Source organism: Emydura macquarii, unplaced genomic scaffold (genome assembly GCF_026122565.2).
Source record: "Emydura macquarii macquarii isolate MOO-44397 ecotype Brisbane River unplaced genomic scaffold, CSIRO-AGI_Emac_v2 contig_587, whole genome shotgun sequence".
Taxonomy (NCBI): domain Eukaryota; kingdom Metazoa; phylum Chordata; order Testudines; family Chelidae; genus Emydura; species Emydura macquarii.
Genome location: NW_027130724.1, coordinates 16,778,236 through 16,805,087, shown reverse-complemented (window position 1 = coordinate 16,805,087; position 26,852 = coordinate 16,778,236). Strand labels below are relative to the sequence as shown.

Genomic DNA, 26,852 nt, shown 5'->3' with positions numbered 1-26,852 from the left:
TGTATAGCCCTAAGGACCTCAGGGTAGCCCTCGAGTCTTTGAGGGCATGCAATTTATCATCCGTCCTCTCCGAAAAGAGGCCAGAACCTTCAAAGGGGAGGTCCTGGATGGCTTGCTGGACCTCTACCGACAACCCTGATGCTTGCAGCCAGGAACAGCGGCACATGACGATGGCGGATGCCATCGCCCTGCCTGCGGTATCCGCCGCATAACTGGCGGACTGGAGAGCTGCTTGGGCCACTGTCTCTCCCTCCTGTGCCAACGTGGCCAGGTCTGCAGCTTGATCAGGGGAAAGCGCGGAGATCAGACGCTGCATCGAGACCCACAGGTTCTGGTTGTCTTGCCCCTGGAGGGCCTGATGATTTGCCACCCTTAATTGTAAAGCAGCTGTCGAATAAACTTTGCGGCCGAAGAGATCTAATTTCTTCCCCTCCTTATCCTTGGGGGTCCTCCCCTGACCCCCTTGACGATCTCTCTGGTTAGCCGCATCCACAACTAGAGTTCCTGGGAGGGGATGATTATACAGAAACTCACATAATACTTCCTTTCTGTTCCCTTCAATGTTGGGGGAACAGAGGAAGGTGTTTGCCAAAGGGCCTTAACAATTTTCATTACCCTCTCGTGGACGGGAAGGGCCACTTGAGAAGGGCTTGAGGACCCCAAAGGGCCAAAGAGGGGATCATCCTCCTCCAACATCTCCTTAAGCGGTAACCCCAAGTTGGTAGCTACCCACTTAAGGAGATCTTGGTGCGCCTGGAAATCAAAAAGGGGCGTCTTATGGTCCCTGGAGGTCCCGTCATCCGGGGATGAAGGGGATGGGCCCTGTGGAGGGACCTTCCTCTGGGTCTGACTCCCTATCAGAGGGGATTTGTGGAGGCAGCTGTGTTGCGGGAGGTGGAAGCTGCACCACACCAGAGTGGAGCGACTCAGCACCCTGTCCCGGCTGAGTGGTCCAAGGCCCCCAGTACAGCCAATGCCATAGTCCTTGCGGCCACCCTGGCATAGGTAACTGCTGGGTGTCCACATGGTGGCCCTTGTGGCCTGAGCCCGCAGACCGTCTCTTGCGACCTTTCGGCAGGGAGCGGCTCCGGGAAGAGGAGGAGGACCGGTGCTTTCTAGAGGAGGACCGAGTGGAAGAACTGGTGGACCTCCTGCGTCTGCGCCCCGACCGTTTGTAGCCATCTTCCCACTATGAGATCGGGAGTGACGGCTTCTGTGGCTGCATGCCATTGAGGCTGAACGGGAACGCGCTGGTTTTCCCGGTGCTGCGAAGCCTGGTGCTGAGGCTGTCGGTGCTGGTAGCCTCGATGTCGAATACATCAGTGCTGGTGCTGCCGAATACATTGGTGCCGGCAGTGCTGGTGCCGGAAATCCTGGAGGCGCCAAGATCTGGCCCATCAGTGCCTGGGTCCCCAATGGAGCTGGGGGCATCGATGGTGTGGACCACACCAGGTAGACGTGTGACGCCGCTGTAGAAGCCGGCATCGTTATCAGTCCCGGCATCATCTGTACTGCAGTCGGTGCCAGAATTGACGGTGCCACTGCAGTTGGTGCCAAGGCGAGGGGAGCCTCCAGGACATCGCTGCTCAGTGCCACCAGACTGCCTACTGGCGAACGGTTGCAGTGCCGCGACATCCCCCGCACCGGAGAGCTTGAGCCCGAGCTGTGGGTGGTGTCGGAGTTCGTGCTGACACTCCTGCGCTGGCTCTTAGGGCCTCTTGACCGCCCCCGGTGCCGCGGTACTCGATGACCATGAGTCGGAGCTCGGAGGGGATGCACTCTCTACCCTCCGTGGCCGTCTGGGTGAGGATTTGGAGCATTGCTTCCTCCACCCACCGGGGCTACCCAGCGCAGGTTTGCCCTGAGACGCAAGTCCCACGCCCCTCAGCCGAGGGGGAGACGGAGGCGTGGGCAAGGCCATGAGGGCGCTTGCCGCAACGAATGCCTCCGGCATCGACGGCCCTTGCAGGGGCACTCCCCCAACCCCAGGAGTCGGGAGAGGCTCCTACGAGGAGACACCCGTGCCGGAGGAACCTCCACGGCAGGTGGCTGAGGTGTCTCCTGACCTTCTCCCTGCTTCGCTGGTTGCAGGGAGGAGTCCATGGAGGCGGTGCCGGACTGCTTCGTCTTCTTCGGCGCCAATGTCGGTGCCGGCAGTGCGCTTTGCACCAAGCGTCCACTCGGTGCCGGGGATCTCAATGGCTCGGATGCCGGACGGAGCGCAGACTCCATGAGCAGCGCCTTCAATCTTGCATCCCTTTCTTTTTGGGTACGAGGCTTGAAGGATTTGCAGATCCTGCATTTTTCTTTGCGGTGCTGCTCTCCGAGACAACGGAGGCAGCGTTCATGAGGATCACTCACTGCGAATTGCTTGGAGCACATGGAACAGCTCTTGAAGCCAGAGGAGCCCGGCGTGGCTCCTGCAGAAGCCCCTAAGGGCACCTGACAGTACAACTACTACTAATTAACTGTTTTTGAGTAACAAAAAACTAACTAACAAATCTAGAGCTCTAACGAGAGCGAAGAGGCTAAGGACTGCTGCTTGCAATAGCAAGGGGCAGAAGTTCCAGCAACCGTCAGAAGCGGAAAGAAGGAACTGGGGACCCGCAGGGCCGGAGCGCCCTATACACCGCGACATGAGCGCTGCACTCCAGGGGGCGCTGCCCGGCCCTGCGGGCTTGCTAAGGGAAAAAAGTTCCGGGAATCTGTGCACAGGGTGCGCACACACCTAAATTGGAATGCATATGAGTAATCACTCGAAGAGAGAATAAAATCATTCCCTCAAATGTAAACAGGTAAACGTTTCAAAATGTTTCTGCAAGCAGGACTATTTCACCTTCTCTGTTCTGCATCATTTCATAGCTACCTACAACTTGGGTAACTCTCAGCTTTGGAGAGAGTAGCTTTGTGACTGAACATTAACATGAGCTGAAAAAAAATTGTGGAATACAGATGGAATTTAAGGGAGAAATCTTGAAAAAAAATACTAAGTCAAGAGAGGCACACAACTGTCACTTGTTTTTCCTGCAGAGATAAAATTTATGACAGGAATGTTGGGAAGTTTGTCTTCTTGAGACCAATCATGCCAGAAATCTGCAAATGTTTTATGGAAGAATGCAGCTTGTGAGGATTAATGGACATGCTTTCCTGAAGAAACTAATTATATATAGATTTAACATTTTTTTAAATTAAAAGAGTAAGCTATTAAAGACATTACTAAAGAGCAGGTCAGGAAAGCAAACAATATTGCTAGACTAGGTTTGGTTAGACCAATTTATAATAGGATCTTTCAATGCTATGACATTAAGGGTATGACTACCCAGCAAAGAAAAATTCATGGTTGGCCCACGCCAGCAGACTTGGGCTTACAAGGCTGTTTCATTACTCTGTAGACTTCCAGGCTCGGGCCAGCCGCAGGTTTTATTTTGCTGGATAGACATACCCTCAGTCACTTTCCTCATGTGCAAACTGAGAAATTAACAGCTGATTCTGGGTGCCCTCAGTCTACAGATGCAAAAGAAATGTAAAATACTATATTGAGGCATGTTACAAAAATAAATATTTATCTTTTTAAGGCTAAGCTTAACTTACCAACTGCACTTGACAGACACAGACCTGGTACAATAATATGATCTCATGTGAAATATATTAAATATTTGTGTACAATTTACAAGGTTTCAAATCTACTACTTAGCAGTTTAACAGCACTCTCTCTTTTCAAAGCACTGCAGAAACAATCAACCAACACCATTTTTGTGGGGTAGGTAAGAAAAATGTCCATTTTACAGAAATGAAAAATCTAATTTTGGATCTAACTCTTTTGCGCTATACAGCTCATGAAATCTCAGCGCCACTAGTCAGACAAAGAAATAAAATTGTGACATTTAAGTCTGATGTTGTAAATGTTTAACAAGTACATTTTTTAAAACGTGGGTGAGAAAGCGAGATGAGAACAGATATTCTGAGAAATATCCAAGATACAGAGTATTCACATGCCCATGAAAATGCCTCTGCAGATGCCCTTCGCTGTATGATTCTCCCAGCCCAAAAGCCATGTATCAAAGCCACCATCTTCCTAAATAAGGAGGCGGTGGCTTTCAGAACCACCAAGCCAAGTTCTTACTGTTTAGAAACACAAACAGTCAATTTCCAGAGAGTGAATTATGCTTAATGCCAAGTGTACTTTTCCCAGCTTCTAACAAGATGGAGGAAGAAATATAACAGATCTGGAAATTAAACCCAGGTACCTTACATAACAGTATAGAGCGCTAACAGAAGGCCCCACTTATAAATACATTTTAATTCCAAAAATCCACAGAAACAAAGAAATATGGGCTGTGATGTTTGATGCTAAGTGACCAAATTTAAGTTCCTAAATCCTTATTAAGGGATCCAAAAGAGTGCTTTTATTTTCAAAAGTATTTATCACTCAGTAATTCCCAATGAAATTAAGGTATGCTGTTGGCATTCAGCATTTGTGAAAATCAGGCATTTTTCTGATACCTTAATAAGAATTTAGGAACCTAACTGGAATCTGTTTTCAAAAAACATTGGCCATGATGCTTTCCCTAATGCAGTGGTTTTCAACCTTTTTTCATTTGCAGATCCCTAAAAAACTTCAAATGGAAATGCAGACTCCTTTGGAAGTCTTAAACATAGTCTGAGGACACGTAGGGGGTCACAGACCACAGGTTGAAAACCACTGCCTTAGTGATGCTAGATTTTAGAGATGCTAGAGAAAGATTGTTCTCAGAAAGAGACTATATACTGGTCTTTACCTCATCTTCAACATCAATGAATGTGCTCATGTCTAGCTCTTCAGGAAAAGTCATGCGATCATTAAGTTTAATCCTGTGCATAGTGGTGTAATCAAAGTCAAATCTCTTCAGCTGTAAGGTCAGCAGATATGGAAAATGCAAAAACCGCAGGCCCTAAATAAAGAAAAAAAAAACCCACAATATCCAATGGGCAAGATTATGTTACAGATATATAAACACACTAACCAATGTAGTGTTGCAAAAATGATAAGTGTTACCTTTCTTGCATCACATTTCTTCTTGCAGCGTTCGCAGAAATACTGATTAGGGCCATCAAGAATCTCAGGCTGAATGAACGCATGCAATGCTTCTTCCTAATAAAAAAAGATTTTACCTGCTTTTTAAGAATGTTTACTTTGTATGTATGTCATTTAGAACAGTATATTTATACTTAGATTGCAAATACAGAATACGTAATGCAACCATTGAAATATTCACACAAAGACAATTTCAATTATAGAACTCTAGAAGCATGATACAAAAAGCCACAGAAACAAAGGTCAGGAAAACATCAAATGAAGCCAACCTTTCTGCCCTGCCCCAGGGTAAGCAGTCAAATCATGAACGACAACACAGTACTATTAATTATATTTCATTCAGCAATTTGATGGTCCATCAGGTCCTAGTTTTTTGCATACAATCTAAAATGAAATATATCCCTGTTATCTTGCACATCACATGTCATCACTTCTGTTCAATCAGCTGCTGCATAATTGATCTTATTCCTTACTTTGCTTTGGTTAAGCCATCAGTCCCACATCCTTATCCCCACAATTTACAAATGGCTTGCTCTTTCCCTTCAGGGACAGTACTTTCTCCCATCATATTACATTATTCCAAGCACATACAGAAGAAAAAGAGCTATTTGGCTCCTCAATGTCCTTTGTGGAGGTGGTTGTGTCTCAGTCTACCAGAGGACTCTAAAGCTGCTCTAGAATAAATCTATCATTTTTTCTTCCATTTAAAACAAGTACTGAATGTCTATTCCCAATGCAATGAGAAACACAATGGCTATCTTACAGGGATATGTTCTGCTTATTAGCACACAACCATATGAGATTGTAAACAAAAATAGTCATGAGTTACTAATCCTCCTTTAAATATGAGTTATAGTGATTTCTATCTAGAGTCTCGGTATAGCTGGGAAGTTAAAACAATTAGCCGATAATTTTTCTCCTTTTTTCAACCATGTTAAGGAGGGAATAAATTGTGCATACTTGTAAAGAAATCTGAGAGAACAAAATCCACTTTTAAAAAAAAATCTATTAATTTTAAAGCAGTTCAATGAAAGATTTTTACCCGGAGTTACAAAAGGTTAAAACCTTTACCCAGTTAGTTTGAAAGCAGATAGACTGGGTTTATAAACTCCAGATGGTACTCCAGAGTTATCTGCTCACTTGCAGGTATCTGCAATATAAAACAGAAATACCACTGGCATGCTAATTAGGTGCTTACTTTAAAGAGAAGAAGATCAAATAAAAATCATAATGATGTCTTGAAAGTCATTGTTGCTCATGATGGAACACAGTTGTTCCCTGAAGACTGAATAAATAAGAGGGGGCTTAGTTGGGCAGAAGACTCACCAATTGGCAAAATGGCTGGCACAGAGCTTATAAGATTACTATCTAAATCATGTTGTTTGATGGATCCCACTTTGGGAGGAGATCAAGGATATGGGAAGGTCTTCAAAAAGCCTCCAAATTCATCCCTTCTCCCTCCATTTCTTTTCTGAGAACTCAGGGAAGCACTAAGAACAAATAACAAAACAAAGGTTTTATAGCCCCCTGCTTTTTCCATGTAAACAGAAGTTTTGTTATTGTAAGAGAGACTCTTTAGAAAAGGACTGTTATCCAGTCGACAATGTCTCTCACAAATGAGAAATGTGCCAAACTTCAAAGAGATTGCACAGAGAAAGTTAGCTGTCACCGTCCTACACTGTTTTTGTACCCAAACAGAAAGGAAAAATATCACCTCTTAATAATCCTAAAAGAGAATCACAACTCTGTCAAAACTTTTTAGTGAGCCTAAAGTGAACTGTCTATATATTTACTTTCTAAATACTGCAGAGTGTTTTTAATCTAAAGGCAACAAAATGTTAACATACTGGGAGATTATTTACTAAATGCAGGAAGTTACATTCAAAATGTAGCAGACTAAACTAAGTAGATGGTAAATAAACTAAGTCTTCATTTAAAAAGAGATTGCTGTGTTTTGACCGTTGAGTTTTTGGACTTTGGCTAATAGTTTAACAATTCAAAACAAAATTAAACTAAAGCAAAGCAAGTCAAGAGCCAGCATGTCAAATATCAAACTCAGAAGACAACAAAAACATGGCCTCTGGAGATACCTCTTACAGAATAAATGCCAGTCAGGAATCTTATCTAATTTCTCCATAAGGTACAAAAAAAATCTGTGGTACTAATTGTTTCATTCTAGTAATTGCTGTTTATTATGTACGAGACAAGCTACATTCTATATAAAAATATATTCACAATATAAAAGAAAAATGTTGCAATTAATTCATCAACAAATAAATGACATGTGAATGATGGACATAAGTGATTATGTAAAGTTTATGTAGACTCGGTATGATGTGCCAGTCAACAAGGAACCATACTATAATATATGGTTATGGAAAAAAAGAGGAGATGCTCCTATGGACCTCCAGAAGTTGAATGAAATTTCATGAACGGTAATGTATTCTTATTAATGATTTAATTGCTTACCACAGGAATATATAGTGAGGTGCACTTTGACCTATGGTTTATTGAAATTATTTAATAACTTCACTATTTCTCTTAATTTTTATTATATGTACCGTGTTTTCAACGTGTATCACATATATAAATACTGCTGATGTTCTGCATGTATAATATACTAAGTTTTACATTTCTTCTAATTTTCCACTATGTAGTCTTTATATCAAAATTACCTCTTATGATTAGTATAAATATTCTCAACTGCATTTAGTACTGTATTGACCAGTCTCCTCTCTTACTCTGTTATAATTCATTTACTCAACAAAATTAACTATTGATATAACTTTGGCTCTGTGTGGTCCACCACATGGGTCACATCACAGGACTCCCTACTTTCAATAACAAGAAATATTATCTAGTCTTGTGGCTATTATGCATTTCAAACATTAAAAAATTGATACCATGAACACCGTAATTTGTTATATCAAGAAAATCAAAATATTTTAAAGTTTTCAAGTAGTCTATTTCATCCCAAGCTATTGCTGCTTGCTGTTTTATGGTACTGAATACCACAGTATTTCACATGTTAATTATTGTAATAAACAGTCCAATCTCGTTATCGCCTGATAGAAAGGCACTTGGAATAAGTTATTTTTCAAAAAGTGTCATTACGGATCTGATGGTCACTGGTTTAAGATTACTGTAAATATTTGTTTAGATCTATGAACATGAGAAGCAGAATCTTTATAAACAGTTAAATTGCAGATGTAAGCAGAAAAGAAGCAAAAGGGCCCTTGAAGAGTTACAAATACTAATCTGAGGGGAAAGCCAATCTGTGTATATAGGTATGATTTCATGGATCTAAAAATCAATAAAAATTCCATTTGGCTTCCAATTTTTTCTTGAATCTATGTTTGCTAATTAATGTCCCAAAATTACACTAGCAGTTAAAAGACAAGAGCTTGCTAACCTAAAGATACAATGGAAAGTGAACTGGAAAGCTCAGAGGGTGGGTAATCGGATACTTATCCCTTTATTTATAGATCATTGCTTAAAATCCAAGCCAGGTCAGTAATGGCAATGTCATTAAAACTGAATAGCTGTTTGTGCTTATATAAAATGAGCTGATGGTCTAAATACATGTTCCATAGACAGATGCTGACATCACAATACCCTTGTCTGCAGTCTCAAAAGAGGAATCAAGATCCAAAAGTGCTGAACACTTACAACACCCACTAAAATCAAAGGATTTAAATACCTATCAGGACTAGGTCTGCTGGGAAAACAGTATGGAGAATCTTATGTTATTACCTACTGACCTCCTCCTAGTGTGCCAACCCTAGGGCTGAAAGAGTAATTCAGCCTCAATACCAAATCTTCTTTCATCTCCTCTTTATTAGTGTTTCTCAACCTTTTCATGCTGGTGCCTCCCTTTGGGTTTAAAAATAATTGTGATCCTCCCATCACACAAAATCGCAACCCTCTGTAACCTTAAGGTCAGGGCTTTGGCCCTGCACAGCTTCGGGGCTTAAACATAAATTAGCTTTGCAGGGCCCACAGGCAATTGCCCTGCTTCCTACCCTCTTACGTTGGCCCTGCTTGCAACCCCCAGGTTCAAAAACACTACTTTATACCATTCTATTGATCGCCAGATAATTTCACTGTCTCGTGCTGTTATCCATGTAGCCATTTGCATCAACAGAAAATGCACTTCTAACTTGAATATTGTAACATAGGTGACTTTATGTTTTCCACTGTCTGTCTATGGTTTTCTTCAATATCTAAATCATAAGTCAGATAACCATTAGGCCTATATCGCAACAGAACTAGTTCTTGAGATCTCAGATCTATGTCAATTCTTTATAAACTATATGTAGATGATTTTTAAAAATTAAGCCCCTGAACAAAGCATAGTTATTAAACTGACTCAGATGGTCTTGGAGCATATGCTAACAAAATCCTAGTCCCCTAATTATGCATTAATAACTTTAAAGCTATACTACATGAAATGAACCAAAGAAAGAAAAATAAATCAGAAAACAAAGAAAATAAAGTTTCTTCAAATTGTAAATCTTAAGGACAATATCAAATTGAAGACAGAAAAATTTAGAATATTTTTAAATTCTATTTTGATTAGAAAAGAAGGCATAAAGGAAGTGTAATTATCCTTAAATCTAGGAAGTTCTCCAATAGTCCTATTTGCAAAAATATAACATGAAATTTCACATATTTAAACTCTTTATGTAGTACTCTCCAGCAAACAGTGGCATAATAAACTTTTCTTGACATGCTATACAATAACCTTTCTTATATCTTGTACATCCATAGTCTCTCTCTTTCAAAAGTAATGGAAAATCACTTACCTCTAACTAGAGTTCTTTGAAGGTAGTATCCTCCTTAGATCCCCTATCTTGGGTAGTGTCGCCTGCTGCAAGATCCCTCAGGAGCTGACTAGCAAGGTCTAAAAAGTTTTACATTCCCTTCCACAAGCCCTATTAGCGCATGTGTGAACCTCTTTATCTCTCCCTCTTATTGCCTTTTACCTAAGCCTACTGAACCATCATCATCATCTGTGGATCAATGGAGGATACTACCTTCAGAGAATTCCATTTAGAAACAGGCGATTTTTCCCTTCTCCAAAAGCAAGTATCCTCCATATCTCCCCACTGTTGAAGACTAAAAAGCTAAAATAACATCTGCTATACACAAGATAAATACAGGAAGGAGAATCAACTGCATAGTGAAAGTACGCACAATTATAAAATAGCTCAAATAAATGGAGCATGAACACAAATTGCAACCAAGTAACTATCTCAACATAAAGGCTTAAAACTAATTTGCCTCATCACATAATTGATGCTGATATTTCACAGCATTTGCTAAATATCAACTGAAATTTAAATTAATCTGAATATTTAATCAAGTATTTATTCTTAAATGTTGACGCTTCCTGTATATTTGTTTTAATTTGTTTTAACACACACTCTCTCACACACAAATATTTTAATTTCCCTAATATTCTGCAACAGACTTCTCCTTACCAAAGAAAATAAATTCTAGAATAATTTGAGACATAAGCACACCACTCTGAAGAAGAGTTTGTGATTAATGGAATTATTAAAAATATATATATATACACACATACACATATATATTTATTAAGTGTTTACTCACTGAATCAATAAAAATGCAAAAAAGGCAAAATTCCTTGTTTTTGTATTAACTGAAAATTTCATGAAATATGGTTAAAAAATAATGAAAAAGAAAGCCATTTGACACATCAATCTCTGCAATATCTTGAAATTGCAATTTAAAAATGCACCTCCGGTTAGGTGTAAGAAGCTCCATAAAAGCTGGAAAAATGCTGAGAGGCGTTCAGAAAATTTTCCTTACTCCCATCCTTTTTTAAAAGTTATATGAGGAATGTCTCTCTCTCATCCTTTTCACCTTGAAGATTGGTATCTAAAGCTTTAAAATATCAAGTGTCCTATGTAACTGAAGCTACACTGGTATTTAACCTGGAGATAGCAGTTCTTTGGTTAAGAAATTGAAAGAATATGTTAATGTTTTACAACAGTGCCAGCTCACTAAATATAAGGGAGAACATTAACATTGAAAAAGTTCCAGAGGGGTAGTGTGTTAGTCTGTTTTTAACAAAACAGCGAGAGTCCTGTGGTACCTTAAAAACTAACAAATTTATTTGGGCATCAGTTTTTATTGGGCAGAAACCCACTTTGTCGGATGCATCTGCCCACGAAAGCTTATGCCCCAATAAATGTACTAGTCTTTAAGGTACCACAGGCCTCTCGCTGTTTAACATTTAAAAAGAAATGTAATAATAATAATATAAAGCAGTTTATAACCAACATATGACTTGCTGCAGAAAAATATTTTAAAGAACATTCTTTGACTTATCTCCCACTATTTTTAATAATTCCATCAAGAATTTATTTTTTAAAACCACAATGGTGGTATGAAATAGTATGTAAATTACTTTTCTTGTGGAAAGCAGGTAATTAAAAATTATCCCCTATGTTATATACATGTTTGCCAACATCAGTAATGCTGGCATAAAAGTATTAATAAAGAAAATAGAGGAATAATGGAATTTTCCTCATTAGAATTACAGAATGTTTGCCAAATGGATAAAGGATATTATTTTTAAACTATTTAAGTTATAAAAACCAGCAGATAGAGAGATTAAACCAAAATTTACTAACTAGCTGTCCTGTTCTTTCACTAAAACTTCCAACAGTGCTAACAAAATCTAATAAAAGTTCCAATAAAAAAAAAACCCAAGCAATGAAAAGATCATCAGTAATTTCACAACAGATGCCTAGGGCAAATACTGAAAATTCTATCAGAAAGAAAATCATGAATTATTGTAACCTTAAAAGGTAGAATAGTTGCATTTCCCCTCCCCTTTTACATGCACCAGTAGGACTCATTGAAGGGTTAAAAAAATTCTTCTAGAACTTGCTAGCTGGTTCACTGCACAAAGACGAACACCCCAAGATGGAGTATCTAGGATGATACTTACCATATAAGAAATTATACCACTGTCGCATTATGTATTTTATGTGTGTATGGATGTACTAGCTGTCAGCATAATAGTACACACCACGCTAGCAAATGCCTGGTTGGAGCCATAAGGCCTGATGACCAATGGAATATCCAGGTAAGTGTCAATTCTCCAGCCCTCATAGCCACATTCTAGACATCTTACATAGTCCTTCAGTTTGCCTTGATACAGTTGATTTATGAGATCAGCCTAAAACAAAGAGAATATTTATTTTGGCATAGTTTGAAGCAACATCTAAAAGAGTTCAAGACAAAATATTCCCTTTCTTTAGTTTTACATTGACATCCCTTTTTCCTTACACTTAATTTCAGAGGAATAGATCGTAGTTATTTATTAAACATGTGAAACATTAACAATATACATTTTATAATAATAAATGCACACTTCAGGCCACATACTACTAGGAAATAAAACGTCTTGAGGATTCCTGCTTTCTACCTAATGTTTACTTTAGAGCACTGTTTTATCATCATGTTGGTTCCTGCTTTCTACCTATAAAGCAGTGTTCTAAAGTAATAACAATGTTGTAAAATAATGTTTTCTTATTGCTTAATCATGATTATATAATTCATGTGTGATTCATTCCTCATCGGTGTTCAAAAAATGCTGGTGACCAGTCAGGGGAAGATACTACAAAGGAGTCATCTGCAACTCTGCACTAACAATTGTCCCAATGGGGCAGGTATTCCATCTGGATATCCACAGTATGCAGCAGTGCTCTGGCCAGGACCATTCCTATTTCAACTAGGGCAGGGTAAGGGAAGCTGCATAGAGCCATCTATTCTGGCTAAAGTGTACCTAAGGATTTCCCCTGTGGTGGAGAAACCCTCAGTTGGACAGTTATGCTGGCCTTCTGCCATGCAAATCAGGACTGAGGATCCAGCCCACTGCAATCAGGACTTAGACCTTTACACACACAGCTTTAATTAAAAGAATAAAATCTGTAAACCAATCTCAAAAAAAAAAATCACACTGAAGCCATCCCGTGAGTTAACCACTGCCTCAGACAAAAGACAACTGGCAGCAATGGCTGATTTTCAATTGTCTTCCAAAACAATTACCACGTGACCACATTTAGAAGTCAGAGTTAAACAAGATTCTTCCAACATCCCATCCCTGAAGGTAGTAGTATTATGGTACAATTACCTGCTCTGTTTGCTTCCACTTCTGTTCCAAAGCATCAAACATGACTCTACAAAGCTCCTGTACATCATGCTGCTGCCATGCTGGTATAAAGTAAAATTAATCTCATTCAGTCAAAAAAAGAAAAAAAATCATTCACTCCTCCAATATTTTCTATAGTACAGTTATAGATTTAGCTTTGAGGGTGCTATCAAAGTTCTATGCATAAGATATGATTTATTGTAAAAGATCTTTCCTTGTAGGGATTATGTTTTTCTAAAAATCATAAAATGAGGAAAATTAGCATACACATTAGGAAAGTTTTGAGCATATATAGGTGCTTACTATCCCCCATCTGTCCTGATTTTTCACACTTGCTATTTGGTCACCTACCTCATCCACACTTCCCCAAAACTAAAACAAATCTACCTAGGTTCTTTTCTAGAAATTTTAAGGCAAAATGAAGTCTCATCTCATATTATGGCGTGACAAATGCAAAGTGTGGAAGATCAGCAGGGCATACGGCAGGATTACACTGTCCACGTGACCAACTGTGCATCTCCAAATTTAATGTGTTTGGAATTTTCTGCACTATTTTCTGTTTAAGTGTGACCTTTGCGTTTCCAGGTTGATGTTTGTTTTCTGAGACAGCTACATCATCTTTTACAAAGATTATTCCTTTAAATAACTGATATCTACAACCTGAATTAATTTTTTTTGCCAGAAACATCTACTTAATTTCTAGCTGCTTTGAGGAGGGTGGAGGGTAACAGTGTAAAAAATTTGGTGGAATCAAATTTAACACACTACATAAAAATGAAAAATGTTAAACTTCTGAGCAAAACTGTAGCACGATCTTTCCAATGATCTCAAATACTTATTTGAAAGTTTTAATTCTCTCAGTGGATTTGGACTATAAAAATTCAAGAAATCTAAGATTAATTTTCATTCAGTGACCTCACACTACAAAATAAAAAGCCCTTTTAGAAACTAAGTGTTCATTTAAACTACTCTGTTATAACTTGTTTTAGGTTCTTCTTTAAAATTGTATGAACAGAGGTCTTTTACACCACCAATATCAGTTTAGTGCTATTGTATGTGTCCTCTACATGGGCACTACCTGGAAAACAACATCACCTATTAAAATTATGCTAAATTTTCCACACAGTAACACCCAACATCAAATATTACCCTCACTACTATCCCATCCAAAGCTCCGTGTAACATCTGTTGTTTCAATTGCTCTCTTTTTGCTGGTCTGCAATAAAACAAATAATCTTTGAAGCTGGTAAGGGATGCTCATCACTGGATCTTCTTCAGATTCTTCAAATTCCCATCTATTAACAAATAAAACATTTGAGTAATACTTCTACAGCAATTTATTTCACAAAATAGCATTTATTTTAGGAGAAATTATCTTGCCTTTAGAAGTTTGCTAAATTGTAGGAGTTAACTGATGCTCTGTTTGACTTAGCTTTATGAGAATGAAAATTTTCCCCAGCTTTCATAAACCACTCAGCAGTCAAAGACGACTAACTACAATTTGCAATTGTACCAAAATAAAAGATGTCAATCATTTCAGAATTACTGACTTCACTGTTGCAATTATGAACACAAACAACACTTAGGCATGAAACTTTTATAGATAATATTCAAAATACTGGGGAATTTTTTTTTTTAAAAAAAAAGACTGATGTTTACAATCAATTTGTAAATTGATCAGGGTGATAAAGTAATAGCCAATATAGATTTTCAAGAACAAATCATGCAAAACAAACCTAATTTCCTCCTTTGACAGGGTTACTGGCCTAATGGATAGGAGGAAGCAATAGATGTGATTTATCTTTATTTTAGTAAAGGTTTTGACAGTCCCACAAGACCTTCCTGAAAATAAACCAGGAAAATTTGGTCTAAATGAAATTATAAAAAGTGTGTACACAACTGGCTGAAAAACCACACTCAAAGAGTAGTTATTAATGATTTATTGTCAAACCGTATGGCTCTGCTGGGTCCTACAGGGGTCTATCCTGGATCTGGTTCTATTCAATATTTTCGCTAATGATTTGAACATCAGACTGGCGAGTACACTTATAAAATCTGCAAATGACATTAAGTTGGGAGGTATTGCAAGCACTCTAGAGAACAGGATTAGAATTCAAAATAACCTTGATAAATTGGAGAACTGACCTGAAATCTACAATATGAAATTCATTAAAGACAAGTGCAATACACTCAGGAAGGAAAAATCAAATGCACCAACACTAAATGGAGAATAAATGGTTAGGCAGCAGAAAAGAATCTGGGGTTTACAGTGGCTCACAAATTGAATATGATCAACTATGGCAAAATGTACCATTCCAATCAGCACTGGTGAGAACTTTGTTTTAGTATTTGAATCCCATTTTGGGTGCCACACTTTAAGAAAGATGTGAACAAAATGGAGGGAGTCCAGAGGAGAGCAACAAAAAAAAAAAAAGACAGGTTAGCTTTTTTCCTAAATCTTCTATGAGGAAAGGATAAAAAAGCTTGCATGTTTAGTCTTGAGAAAAGGCAATCAAGGGGGGACATGATAACATCCTTCAAATATGTTAAGGGCTGTAATAAAGAGGATGGTGAACATTTGTTTTTGTTGTTAACTGAAGGTAGAACAGGAAGTAATCCTGCAGCAAGGAAGAGTTAAATTAGATACTAGGAAAATTTTTCTAACTATAAGAATAAGTACTTAAACAGTTTACTAAGGAAAGCTGCAAAATCACCATCAATGGAGGCTTTTAAGAACATGTCAGACAAACACCTGTCAGGGATGGTCTAAATATGCTTGGTCCTTCCTCAGCACAGAGGGATGGATTAAATGACCTCAAAAGACTGGCAAGGAGGCTGGGGGAGATGGATCATGACGACTTTCCAGCCCTACATTTCTATGTTCTTTTGATGTGTCAGCTTCATTGGAAATCTTTGCGACAAAGTTTGCAAGCAACGCACTCACAGGGTATGGATTACTTGATCATTACCTATTCTATTCATTCCCTCTGAAACACCTGGCATTGGCCACTGTCAAGAGGACAGGATACTGAGCTAGATGGACCACTGGTCTGACCCAACATGGCCGTTCTTATGTTCTTATTCATAGGTCAAAAGCTATAGTTATATCTTAGTTTAAACTTGCAAAGCACAAAATATAGTATATATTAAAATTAGAATGTGCATTTCTCTGCTTTATAACTTTTGCACATTTGCTCAACAAACCATCCTCTGTGATAACACTATCATGATCACTTTTTAATACTCCAACTCAGTGCTTACTTTGTAATGAAAGAAGTGCCAGGGCTCAAGCAATTTTTTTACTTTCATAACTGAGGTAGCAATCCCAAAGGTGCCGGGGCTATGAACAGCCAAACTTAGAAGTCCCGGGGCTCAGCCCTGGCAAAAATTAAGCACTGCTCCAACTAAATAAGGTTCCAAAAATCTTTTTTTTTTTTAATCTGAAATGCTCAACAGCCCATTCCATCTTTTACATATTTATTCTTCTTAAACAAGCGTCGTCTGTTTTTAAAACTGTTTCAAGCCAAATGAAGGGTGGATTTAACATTTATGAAACTCAGGCCACTTTTTTAAAAACACTGCATTATGAATATAATTATTATAAGTTTATAAATTCATTTTAAAAGATTTTAACATTTGCTATTAGAGATTTGGATGTTATCAAATACTGGTGATTTCATTGTTTTAAATATATTTCAATATAAATGAAAATAGATATACAGGATCAGAAGAAAGCAAAAAACCCATTGTACAAAGAACATATGAATGATAACTTTATCATCTCAATCCTATGTGCATTTATGCTCATCTACGCTACAAGAAAAGCTAGACATTACACTTAGACACACCTGATTTTGGATATAGTTGTACTAGACCTTTAGATAATACCTATTATTGTTCTCTAACAGGTTTTTCCACCTACATTTGGGGAAATTCTATTGTACCACAGATGTCCATTAACCATGGCAAAGAACCATCCTAGCTTATGGCTCACCTTGTGATACAGATGGATGTATAAATGTGCCAGAAGAGATCAAACAATCCCATGAAAAGAAACCATTCATTCAGTTTATGGAAAAGGCATGATCATAAAGCAAATTTTACAGTGTCACAGATGGATGCTTACAGCAAGATTACCCACCACAAAGGAACATCTTAAGTGTCATGTAATGATAACAATGTTTAAGCATTATCTATCAAAGATCTTGTACTGCATCCATCATAGAATCATAAAATCATCATGTTCAAACCACTTTACAAATTAAAGTGACACAAGAAGATCCCTGTGTTGTTCTTATATCCTCAGAATTTTGAAGTGATTTCAGGTCTTTGGGGTTTGGGTATTTGTTCTTAAATATATGATTTTGATCAACTTATTGGAGGGAAGTTGAAGACTTTTAAAAAAAATTTTGTCATGAAGATGCAGAGGTTCTTGGTTACTCTAATCTCTTGACACTTGTATCACAGTTATGGGCCAGTCTCCTCGGCACAAAAGTCACTACTTAAAATTGCAAGAGGTTTTCTTTGGAAATAAGGTTATTGTAGATGTAACTTTAAAAAATAATGTATTGGCTTTATTCGCATGTGGACAGAGAAGGAAGATGACTGTAGGTTCAGCCCATGGCTAAAATTCTAGGTAGACAGATAACTTAGCGTAATCCAGAATATAAAAAGAAAAAGAGAAAATTGTTCTTGAGGTAAGTTCCTTCGTTGTTCTCCTCAGAATCCCTGTTCCTTAGGTCTACCCACCTTGGAAACAACTGCATTCCCTGCACACCCAAAATTCCCACTGCAGTCTAGATACATTTGCATTTCTAAACAGGAGAACTAACATGAAAGAAATTCACTTGCCATACCTGCGTATCTGTGACAGGATAGAAGTCTATTACAATAGTTTCCTAAGATGTCAATATTAAAGATACAATCTTGTTTATATAAAATAAATACTTACTTGTATAATGCATTTCTAAATTCAGGAGTCATGAAAAGTGTTTGTAACAGGCTGTTCAAATAGCAAGTCATTGCTTGATTTACTAACCCCACATAGCCTAAAAAAATACAAATAAGTTTGAGTTGAAAACAAAGTAGTTTCTGACCAGCCAGAAGAAAACTAAGATGTAACTGACAAGAAAGAATGATTAAAGAAGGAACATTACCAATACCATATGCAGGTACTGTCATTTAAAAAAACATATTTTTACCATAAAAAAGTGAAGACTGAGCAATAATTGGCAAAAAATTGTTGTGCTTATCTGAGACAGCATTAGACGTACAGTAAAAATCATTTTACGTTCAACTTCTCAATTTCCTTGAACCACATGAGTATACTTTAATGATATTGTAAAACAGAATTCATAAATATTAAACTAAATGCTCTAGGTTTACTAGGTAATACTAACATGGGCACAAGTGAAGCTATAACCTAACGTTTATTTTTTTTAGGATTTACTTCAAGGATGTAATATACACTTTTGATTGAAGACAATCCACAATTAAAAGCAAAATATCAACTTTAATAACTCGTACGTCATCATCTAAAGAGCACTTTGTGCTGATTAACAACAAATTAATTGCCTTCAAGAGAGAGAAATAGAGGCTTTCTTCTCCTCTCCGCCCCAAGAATAAGCAGTTATGAACTACTACTAAGTTCAGTATCAAAGTTTTATTAGTTTCAGTGAAGATGAAGAGTGACAAATTTACCTAAATTAAAAACTATATGAAATGACATTAAGGCCAGTTCTCTCCAAACCATGAAGCAAATATGGGACATAAAGTAAAAAATTCAGTATATTGCTGCATACAGTGATATAGAATTGAATGTGGACTTTTGCTTTTATGCTATGTAATTCTGTATTCTGCAGCTGTAAGTGAAAAGAAATACTAGCGTACAGTTCCCTTCTCATAACACAAAAGGCAACCATCCTTTGCAATGAATAGGAGATTTTTTGTGAAAATAATTCAAAATCGGAATGTATGCATTATATTTTATTTGTTCTTTTACGGCAGACTACTTATCTATCTCAACTGTATCTGGACAGAATGACAACATCAGTTAGCACAATGCCTTGACCCCACATAAAAAAACCTGGACCAGCAGGACTGCCATGAATGCTTTCATCCTATCAGCATTGTGGTATTCAACACCAGAGGTCAGTAACAGTCCTAAATTACCTACTACTAAACTAATAAGGAAAGAACATCTGTTTATTGCATACCACTGATCTCAGTCAAATCACAAGTCAAGAAAAGTGTCAAATATAGCCTATAAAAAGGATAAAATATGATTAACATTTGCATTTGCAGCAAGATTTACCAGCTGAACACACAAATGCATGGGTGCCAAAATGAGAAAAAGGGAGCAGATGCACTGTAATCCTACAAAGAATACTGTCAAAACCAAATTATTAACTGGGGTCTAGGAAAGATGGAGGATTGGGAATAATGAAAAATTCAACAGCAGTCATGGATTAAAACTTTAAAAAGCACACTAGCAGCAAACAATCCACTCCTCAACCCCCACCCAAAAAACCCTGTTTTTGAAGGAAAATTTCTTCACACACATTACAACCCCATTGCAGACCAAGAAGAGGATGCTTTTGTCCCTTGACCAAAGAGGGATCTGGTAAGAACCATCTAAAGTAAATTAAAAAAATTCTAACATTTTAATGCATTTAAAATAAATGGCTATTTCCTCTTCAAAATAAATTCAAAATTAAATTCTGCTTACTTAAAAACAGATTTAAGATTATTTTAAAATAATTAACACTTAGTATAGCCTTTATTTAATAAGTTAAGTTAAAATAAAGTGGGACAGAACGCCATACCTGTCTCTGATTTACTCAGGAAAGAAGAGTATGAGTAGTTTTGACAGACATAATCATTGGTACAACCAACAGAGCCTTCTCTTGGTAAAGGGCCTATAAACCTGTCTTGAGAACCATCATCTGTTGTACCCGATTCCTCCTAAAATATGAATGAATTGATTTTTATGTAAAAATTAATTTACTTAAACTCAATTAACTTTTACAAAAGAAGTTAGAAGTCAGCTATATATCATACAAAAGAACCTATATTAAAAGATCATTTAGGTTGTAATGTCAAGTAGTCAAAGTTTAGAAAATGCCTGATCTACAGTTGCCCTTATAACCTTATTTCTGCCCCATTGTGAGTCCATCCTGTGCACTGACTGAGACAAATGGCCTTTGGAAACAACAGTATATGGCCATGTAGTTAAAAAAATTACTGTAATGCATATGCATACAAGGGGAAAAAATTAAGGTTGCACAGGCAATCGTAAAAATCAGGCATTTCCTAACTTTCAAGCAGGGTGGATAAAAATCAATGTTTTTTAAAAAAAATAAAAATCAGATTTAAACCAGATTTTTTTTTTAAATCATCAATACTAAATTTCTCTCGTTTAAAAAATAACAATTACAATTAAATCTCATCACAAACATGCTAAACCTACACTTACAGTTTCATAAAAATGAATTAATGGCTCGTCTGTCCAACCTAACTACCAGCTCTTGCTTCTTGAAAGTTCTGGGCTTTCAGTTTCTGTTTCTCAGCAGACTAAAGTCATATGTGCAAAGACAGACACAGGCTGGATAGGATTGTTGTTCTGTGCTTATGTGGTGGTGGGACTGGGTCAAGCAAGGCAGAGGAGTTAGTTAAGACACTGTCTTAAAGAGAGAGATAAAGGACGGAGGCAGAGTAGAAAGGAACAGTGCAGTGGACTAGAAAGAAAAAGGAAAGACGTTATTCAGTACACACACAGCTTCCAATATTCCCACACACTTTTGCCATAGAAAAACTGTCATAGCTTCTGAGCGTAAGAGATACTCTATCTGGGAATATTTTGAAGAAATTCCTTCCCTAGGTAAAAAAGGAAAACGTGTCAAGTGTAAGCAGTTCAAGAAAGAGATGCAGGGCCTAGTTGCAAGAATGAAACATCACAATGAAAACTGCTTATTGGGAGAAAACGATCCGAATGAAGATGTGGCTATGTCTGAAGAACAATGTGGTTCAACTGGTTAGTAACTTAAATAATTCACTTTGCAAAACATCATTCTTCAAGATTCTCTATGCCTTTTAGTATAAAGTGTGATTTAACAAGTAAATTCTCAAGCTGTTTGCTATGTTGGATGTTGCTAGAAAAAAAGTTTAGCTTAGTTAATCCTTACGGCTTGTTTAATTAGTTAACTAAGTTTAGAATCTATCACCCAAATATATGGTACGGAAAGCTGCAGTAAGAGAAATCTAGATTTGCCAGTTGCCATTGGGTGTCATTTTCTTACTTTATGTTACATAATACTTGCCTCTTATTTTAGAACATCATGGCCACAGACCATAATGGTGATGCCATAAGTCTATTCCCTATTTTACTTCAGCATAACTCAGCTTTCCCAAGGGAATCCCATCCTATACGTGCGCAATTTTGTCTCAGACAATGCTGCAAACGTGGCAAAGATGAGAAGATAGTTAGAAGAAGAAACGGAAGGGTGTTCCTTAATAACATATGGCTGCAGTGCCCATTTAATGCATCTTTTAGCCAAAGATTTAAGTATATCTTCTCCAGGAATAAAAGAAAAAGGTGTTGAAGTCTCAAAATATTTCCCTAACAACCGTTTTGCTTCAGCTTCACTGAAGAGAGCAGGAGGATCCAAACTAATTCTCCCTCAAGATGTTTGATGGAATTGTGTGGTTGATTGTTTTGAACAATTTATTAAGAACTGGCCTATTGTCATAAAACTTTGTGAAGAAAACTGTGATAAAATAAATGGAAGTATCTCATCCAAAGTATCTAACATTGGATTAAAAAGGAATGTAGAGGATATGCTCAGTAAACTAAAGTCTATATCGATAGCCTTAAACAAACTTCAGGGAAATTGTTGCTGCATTGATGATGCTGTCAAAATTTGGAAGGCACTTCAAGAGACACTGAAGAAAGAAATACCTCACCAGAAAGTTAAACCGCAGGCAATAAAGAAGCGAATGGATCAAGCACAACTCCACCTCATTTTCTTGCAAACATTCTCGACCCCAGATATTAAAGGTAGATGCCTAACTTCCGAAGAAGATGCTGCTACCATGGCATGGGCATCTCAAAATTGCTCCTCAGTTACGCCAATCATAATATATTTCAGGGTTGGAGCGGAACCATTTAAACAGTACATGTTTCCTGATGATGCTTTGAACACAGTCACTCCCCTAAATTGGTGGAAATCATTAGCCAGGCACCTTGAAACAGAATTCCTTCAGTTGCTAAGCCAACTTTTCACAGCAGAAGCTTCCTCTGCAAGCACAGAGAGAATAATTTTCATCATTTGGTATTATTCACTCAAAGCTAAGACTGGGAGCTGAAAAGCAGGAAAACTCATATTTCTGTTTCAGTATATGACAGTGGGAGTGGGGAAGATGAGAGCTAGTTGTAGAAGTTTTAAGGACAGCATATGTTTAGTGTTGTGATGACTTGTCTGTTAGAGTTAATAAAATTTGAAAATTTAAAAAAAAAAAAGAGTTTAAGGACGGCCAGCAATTCAGGAGACTGCTGAAACTGCAAATGTGAGACATTTATGTAACATTTAAGATTTAGTTTAATAAAATATAAGTGCTAGTTTGTGTGTGTGTTTATTTTAGTTCTTACCATTCCTAATGTCCTGCTGTTGCATCTGCAGCTTGCCACAAGTAATGAGTATTATGCACTATTTCCTAAATTAATAAAAATCAAGTTCTCAAAATTACACAAAGTATACCATCCTAGATGTTGTAAAATGCTGTATTGAGATGTAAATTAACATATTTTAGTGATCAGATTTGCACCATTGTTTAAGAAATATGTGAAGTAATATCAGTGGGAAACTTGATTTAAAATCAATGATTTTCTCTCGGTGATTTAAACCATGATTTAAATCAATGTTTTAAATCGCCTTGATTTAAATCAATCCACCCTGCTTTCAAGTGTTTGATTTTGTCAACTAAAGTAGTTTTGCAAACAGAAAGCATTACAACATTTTTAAATACAATTGCCAGGGTTAGGTATGTGGGTTTTGTTTTATTTTTTTAGGAAAGAGCTAAAAACAAATTCTATTATGTACAACTGTAATAATCCCCTTAACATACATCATCAGTATGGTTTGAACCCTGAACTGTCAGCACTGCAGAAAACACTTCTACTACTGGAGTTTCAATACTAGCTCCTGTTCCATGTGGAGCCCCAGAGTAGAATTTCAAATTTATTATTCTGACATGCTGCCAGAACTTTTCCGGATGAACACAAATGACAGCATGGAAACAGTTATTTTTAACAGTCTGTCTCAGCCAAAACAAAGCGGAATTTCATGTAAAAAAAAAAAAAATCCCTAGTCAGAGGTCTTTCCCCTTGCTGAATTTCAAAGGCGTGTTGCAAATAACAGATCAAAGCTTCTGAAAAAATCAGTTTGCAAGTATCTTGTATAATGGAAAATGTTAGGCAACCTAAATACAGGTGTTTGCTACCAGTACTCCCGGTTCAGAGATCCCTGTCATAACCTAGGCTTAAGGTGGAATAAGGAAGAAATCACATTTCATTTCTGTGGTTTAACTGTTAAGAAACTAAAATCACTGGAAGCCATTATATTTAGCTGTTGATAAACTCTGTAGTTTAATAATCTTCATACAATTTTTATTCCCATTTTTTAAAATGTACCAATCTAATGTTTTGGGCACAACTTAAGAGCCAGCAGTCATTTGTTGGAACTAAGCTATCCCATTTCCCTCCAAAACAAAAACTGTCCATCCTGGATTCTGACTGTGGTCACAAAGGAGTGAGTTTGAGAATCTTATCTTAAACATATTTGTTCATACCATAAAATTAAATTTGGCAAAATAGACAATCTGCTCAAGAAAGCCTCAGCAGATGAGGACCAGGGAACAGAGAGAGAGCTGTATAGTAAATCTTTTATGTAGCTAGTCTACCTTATGCCTGGCTCACACAAGCCATTGCTATTTTCATTTCCTCAAATTCTCAAATTCACTCAGCAGAAACTCTCAAACATTTCTGTGGCAGCCAACAATTGATCATAACAACCTTTATTTAGTTTATTCTGATTTTTTAAACAAAAGTGAAAGCCTACAAAACTGAAGAGGTAGCTACACCTCTGCTGCTAAATATCCTATATAGTCCTAATAACTCTCTTAGACCTACACTACACTAGAGAGCTTATACTGGCTCAACTGTACCGATGCAGCCGCGCCACTGTAAGAGCTCTCGTGTAGCTGCTCTATGCTGACATGAGAGCGCTCTCCCATCAGCATAATAAAACCACTTCCATGAGTGGCGGTAGCTATGTCGGCGGGAGAAGTTCTCCCGTCAACATAACACTGTCCATACCGACATGTCTGTCGGTGTAACTTATGTCACTCAGGGATGTGGTTTTTTTCCCCTCACACTCCAGAGTGACATAAGTTATACCGACAAAAATGATAGTGTAGACATTGCCTTATATGTCTGGGCTGGGATACCATTAATTCCATTCTGTTAAGACTTGTCTTTATATAATCGAAGTTTAGGTGATTATATAATATTGAACATAAATTTAGTAAATATAATCAAACAGTAACAGAAAATAACGAATACTATTTTGTCTCTGATATTCTTACTTCAGAGACACAAACAAGTATTATAAGTGTTTCAAGTAACTGAGTTACATTGACAAGTTTTTTTGAGAGAGAGAGAGAGACTTAGTGTAACAAACAGAGCTAGAAAAAGAACTATAATGTAATCTTGTCACAAGAATAAGGCATAGAAGATGCATTTTCTCTCTTGTAAAGCCTGAAAAGGAAAACCAATTTTGTAAATACATCAATTTTGGCTTACCGACATTACATGAGGCTGTTCACCATCTTTATCTGTCAAACGTAGAAAATTTTTCTTCCCTACCTCAAAACCAGCATCGAGAAGAGATTTATCAGTAGTTTGATCCAAAAGAGTCTGTAAGAATAAAATATACATTTATACATAATAAAAGATTCTGTGAACCACTTCAGTAAGTTGTCTTCTAAATATATTGTTTCAAATAACTTTTTCACTACAGCAAAAAAGAAAATAGCCTTGCCCTCTATGAAATAAGCAGCTTTTAATATCAACTTGGAAGGAATTCAGAAAGAACTACCCTCAAGAGAAACCAGTGTATAAATCAAATCCTAATAAAAATATTTAATAAATATTTGCAAATTGGTCAGTTTATTCAAGAGCTTAACCACTGGTCTTCAGAAATACAATAAATCAAATTAACTTATTTTTATACACCTGGTGGCAGTAGTCCCAAGTGTGGTGTAACTTGCATACATCGACTGAAATACAAACAGTTCTAGCATGCAGAAACAATTGAATAAAAGAGTGTTAAGCACCCTATTATTTCTAGCTGCTAGAAATAAACTCAATCATCCTACTCCAACTCCTAAGTTTATTTAAGAGTTTTATGGAGTTTCAGATGCAGAATTTCTATGGAAATAGTCGTGCAGTTACAACTGATATTTGAGGGATATATAGCAATAAAGCACAAGACTGACAGGTTATTCTTGTGAATTATAAATTCAGGTATAAGAACAAAAAGTAATTACAAAAGAGGCTGCTGTAGTTAATACTTTGTACTTCAGAAGAAATTCTAAAAATAATTTTTCAAGCTACTGAGAACAATCTTTCTTAAATAGAGATGCAGGCACTGCAAAATTGAGAAGTGTATTGACTTAGTTGTTCTGATGTTTCTTTTATTAAAAAATACAGTAGGAGTCAGTATGGAATTTTTATGAATGATCACATTAAGAACTTGTCAGTTAGATGTTCAGTAAGTGTTCCTTCTAAAATACACCTGACAGTACAAAATAGTCTAAACTAAATCAATAAAAAATTCAGATTTAAGTCTAGTAACATCAACTTGCTTAGCTGTGTTTGATTACAAACTTCTCCAGGTCCTAGGGTCACTACAAGAACTTGATGCAAGGGTAAGATCGGAAAACATTGTGCAACACTACTATTCTACAAAACAAGCTTTTACAAATTTTCATTTGATCACTTTTTTTTTTTTTTTTTTTTTTAAAGGAAAAAAATTAAGTAAATTTTTGCCATTACCATATCAGCGACATTGACTCCATTTCCCCAAACTAAATCAAAAGTTCCATTAACATAGCCCACTTTGGAGGCCACATCCTCAAACAGCCTTCTCAGTGGAGTGGAAGCTGGCAGGTTTAAAGTGATACGTTCATTCACGGTCTTAGAATTGGTAGTATCTTGTATTATACACAGCACTCTGGGTTCATCTGCAGCGTTTTCTATCTGAAATCAAAGCAGGCAACTATTCAATAGGCTAAAAAGGAGGGGATTTTTTTAAAATGAGTTCATATATCTGCAAAGTAACAACACTCCAACTACAACAAATACAATTTTGCTACACTTTGCAAATTTAAACCTAATTTTTTTATTTTAGAAGCATAGAAAGTCATGTTAATTACCATGGCAAGTGCTAGCTAAGGTTCTTCTGTAGTTCCAAACCTGATGGTAGCTTAATTATTGTAAAGCTTTTATGTGCTAGAAACTCTTAAAGGTATCTT

The 26,852-nt window shown here is 37.2% G+C and overlaps 1 protein-coding gene across 4 annotated transcripts in view; it reads right to left on the bottom strand.

Annotated features, from left to right (window-relative positions):
- Positions 1 to 26,852, bottom strand: part of USP47 (ubiquitin specific peptidase 47) — a 113,048-nt gene that overhangs the window by 59,217 nt on the left and 26,979 nt on the right. For 3 of the 4 annotated variants that reach the window (XM_067540811.1, XM_067540813.1, XM_067540814.1), the window contains exons 2-10: positions 26,374 to 26,577; positions 25,120 to 25,233; positions 20,087 to 20,225; positions 18,214 to 18,310; positions 14,412 to 14,557; positions 13,245 to 13,324; positions 12,138 to 12,287; positions 5,036 to 5,131; positions 4,779 to 4,931 (exon numbers count right to left, since the gene is read on the bottom strand). In XM_067540811.1, coding sequence (XP_067396912.1) covers positions 4,779 to 4,931; positions 5,036 to 5,131; positions 12,138 to 12,287; positions 13,245 to 13,324; positions 14,412 to 14,557; positions 18,214 to 18,310; positions 20,087 to 20,225; positions 25,120 to 25,233; positions 26,374 to 26,577 — 1,179 coding nt within the window. The remainder of the gene's footprint in view (positions 1 to 4,778; positions 4,932 to 5,035; positions 5,132 to 12,137; positions 12,288 to 13,244; positions 13,325 to 14,411; positions 14,558 to 18,213; positions 18,311 to 20,086; positions 20,226 to 25,119; positions 25,234 to 26,373; positions 26,578 to 26,852) is intronic. The other variant, XM_067540815.1, reaches the window with a different exon arrangement.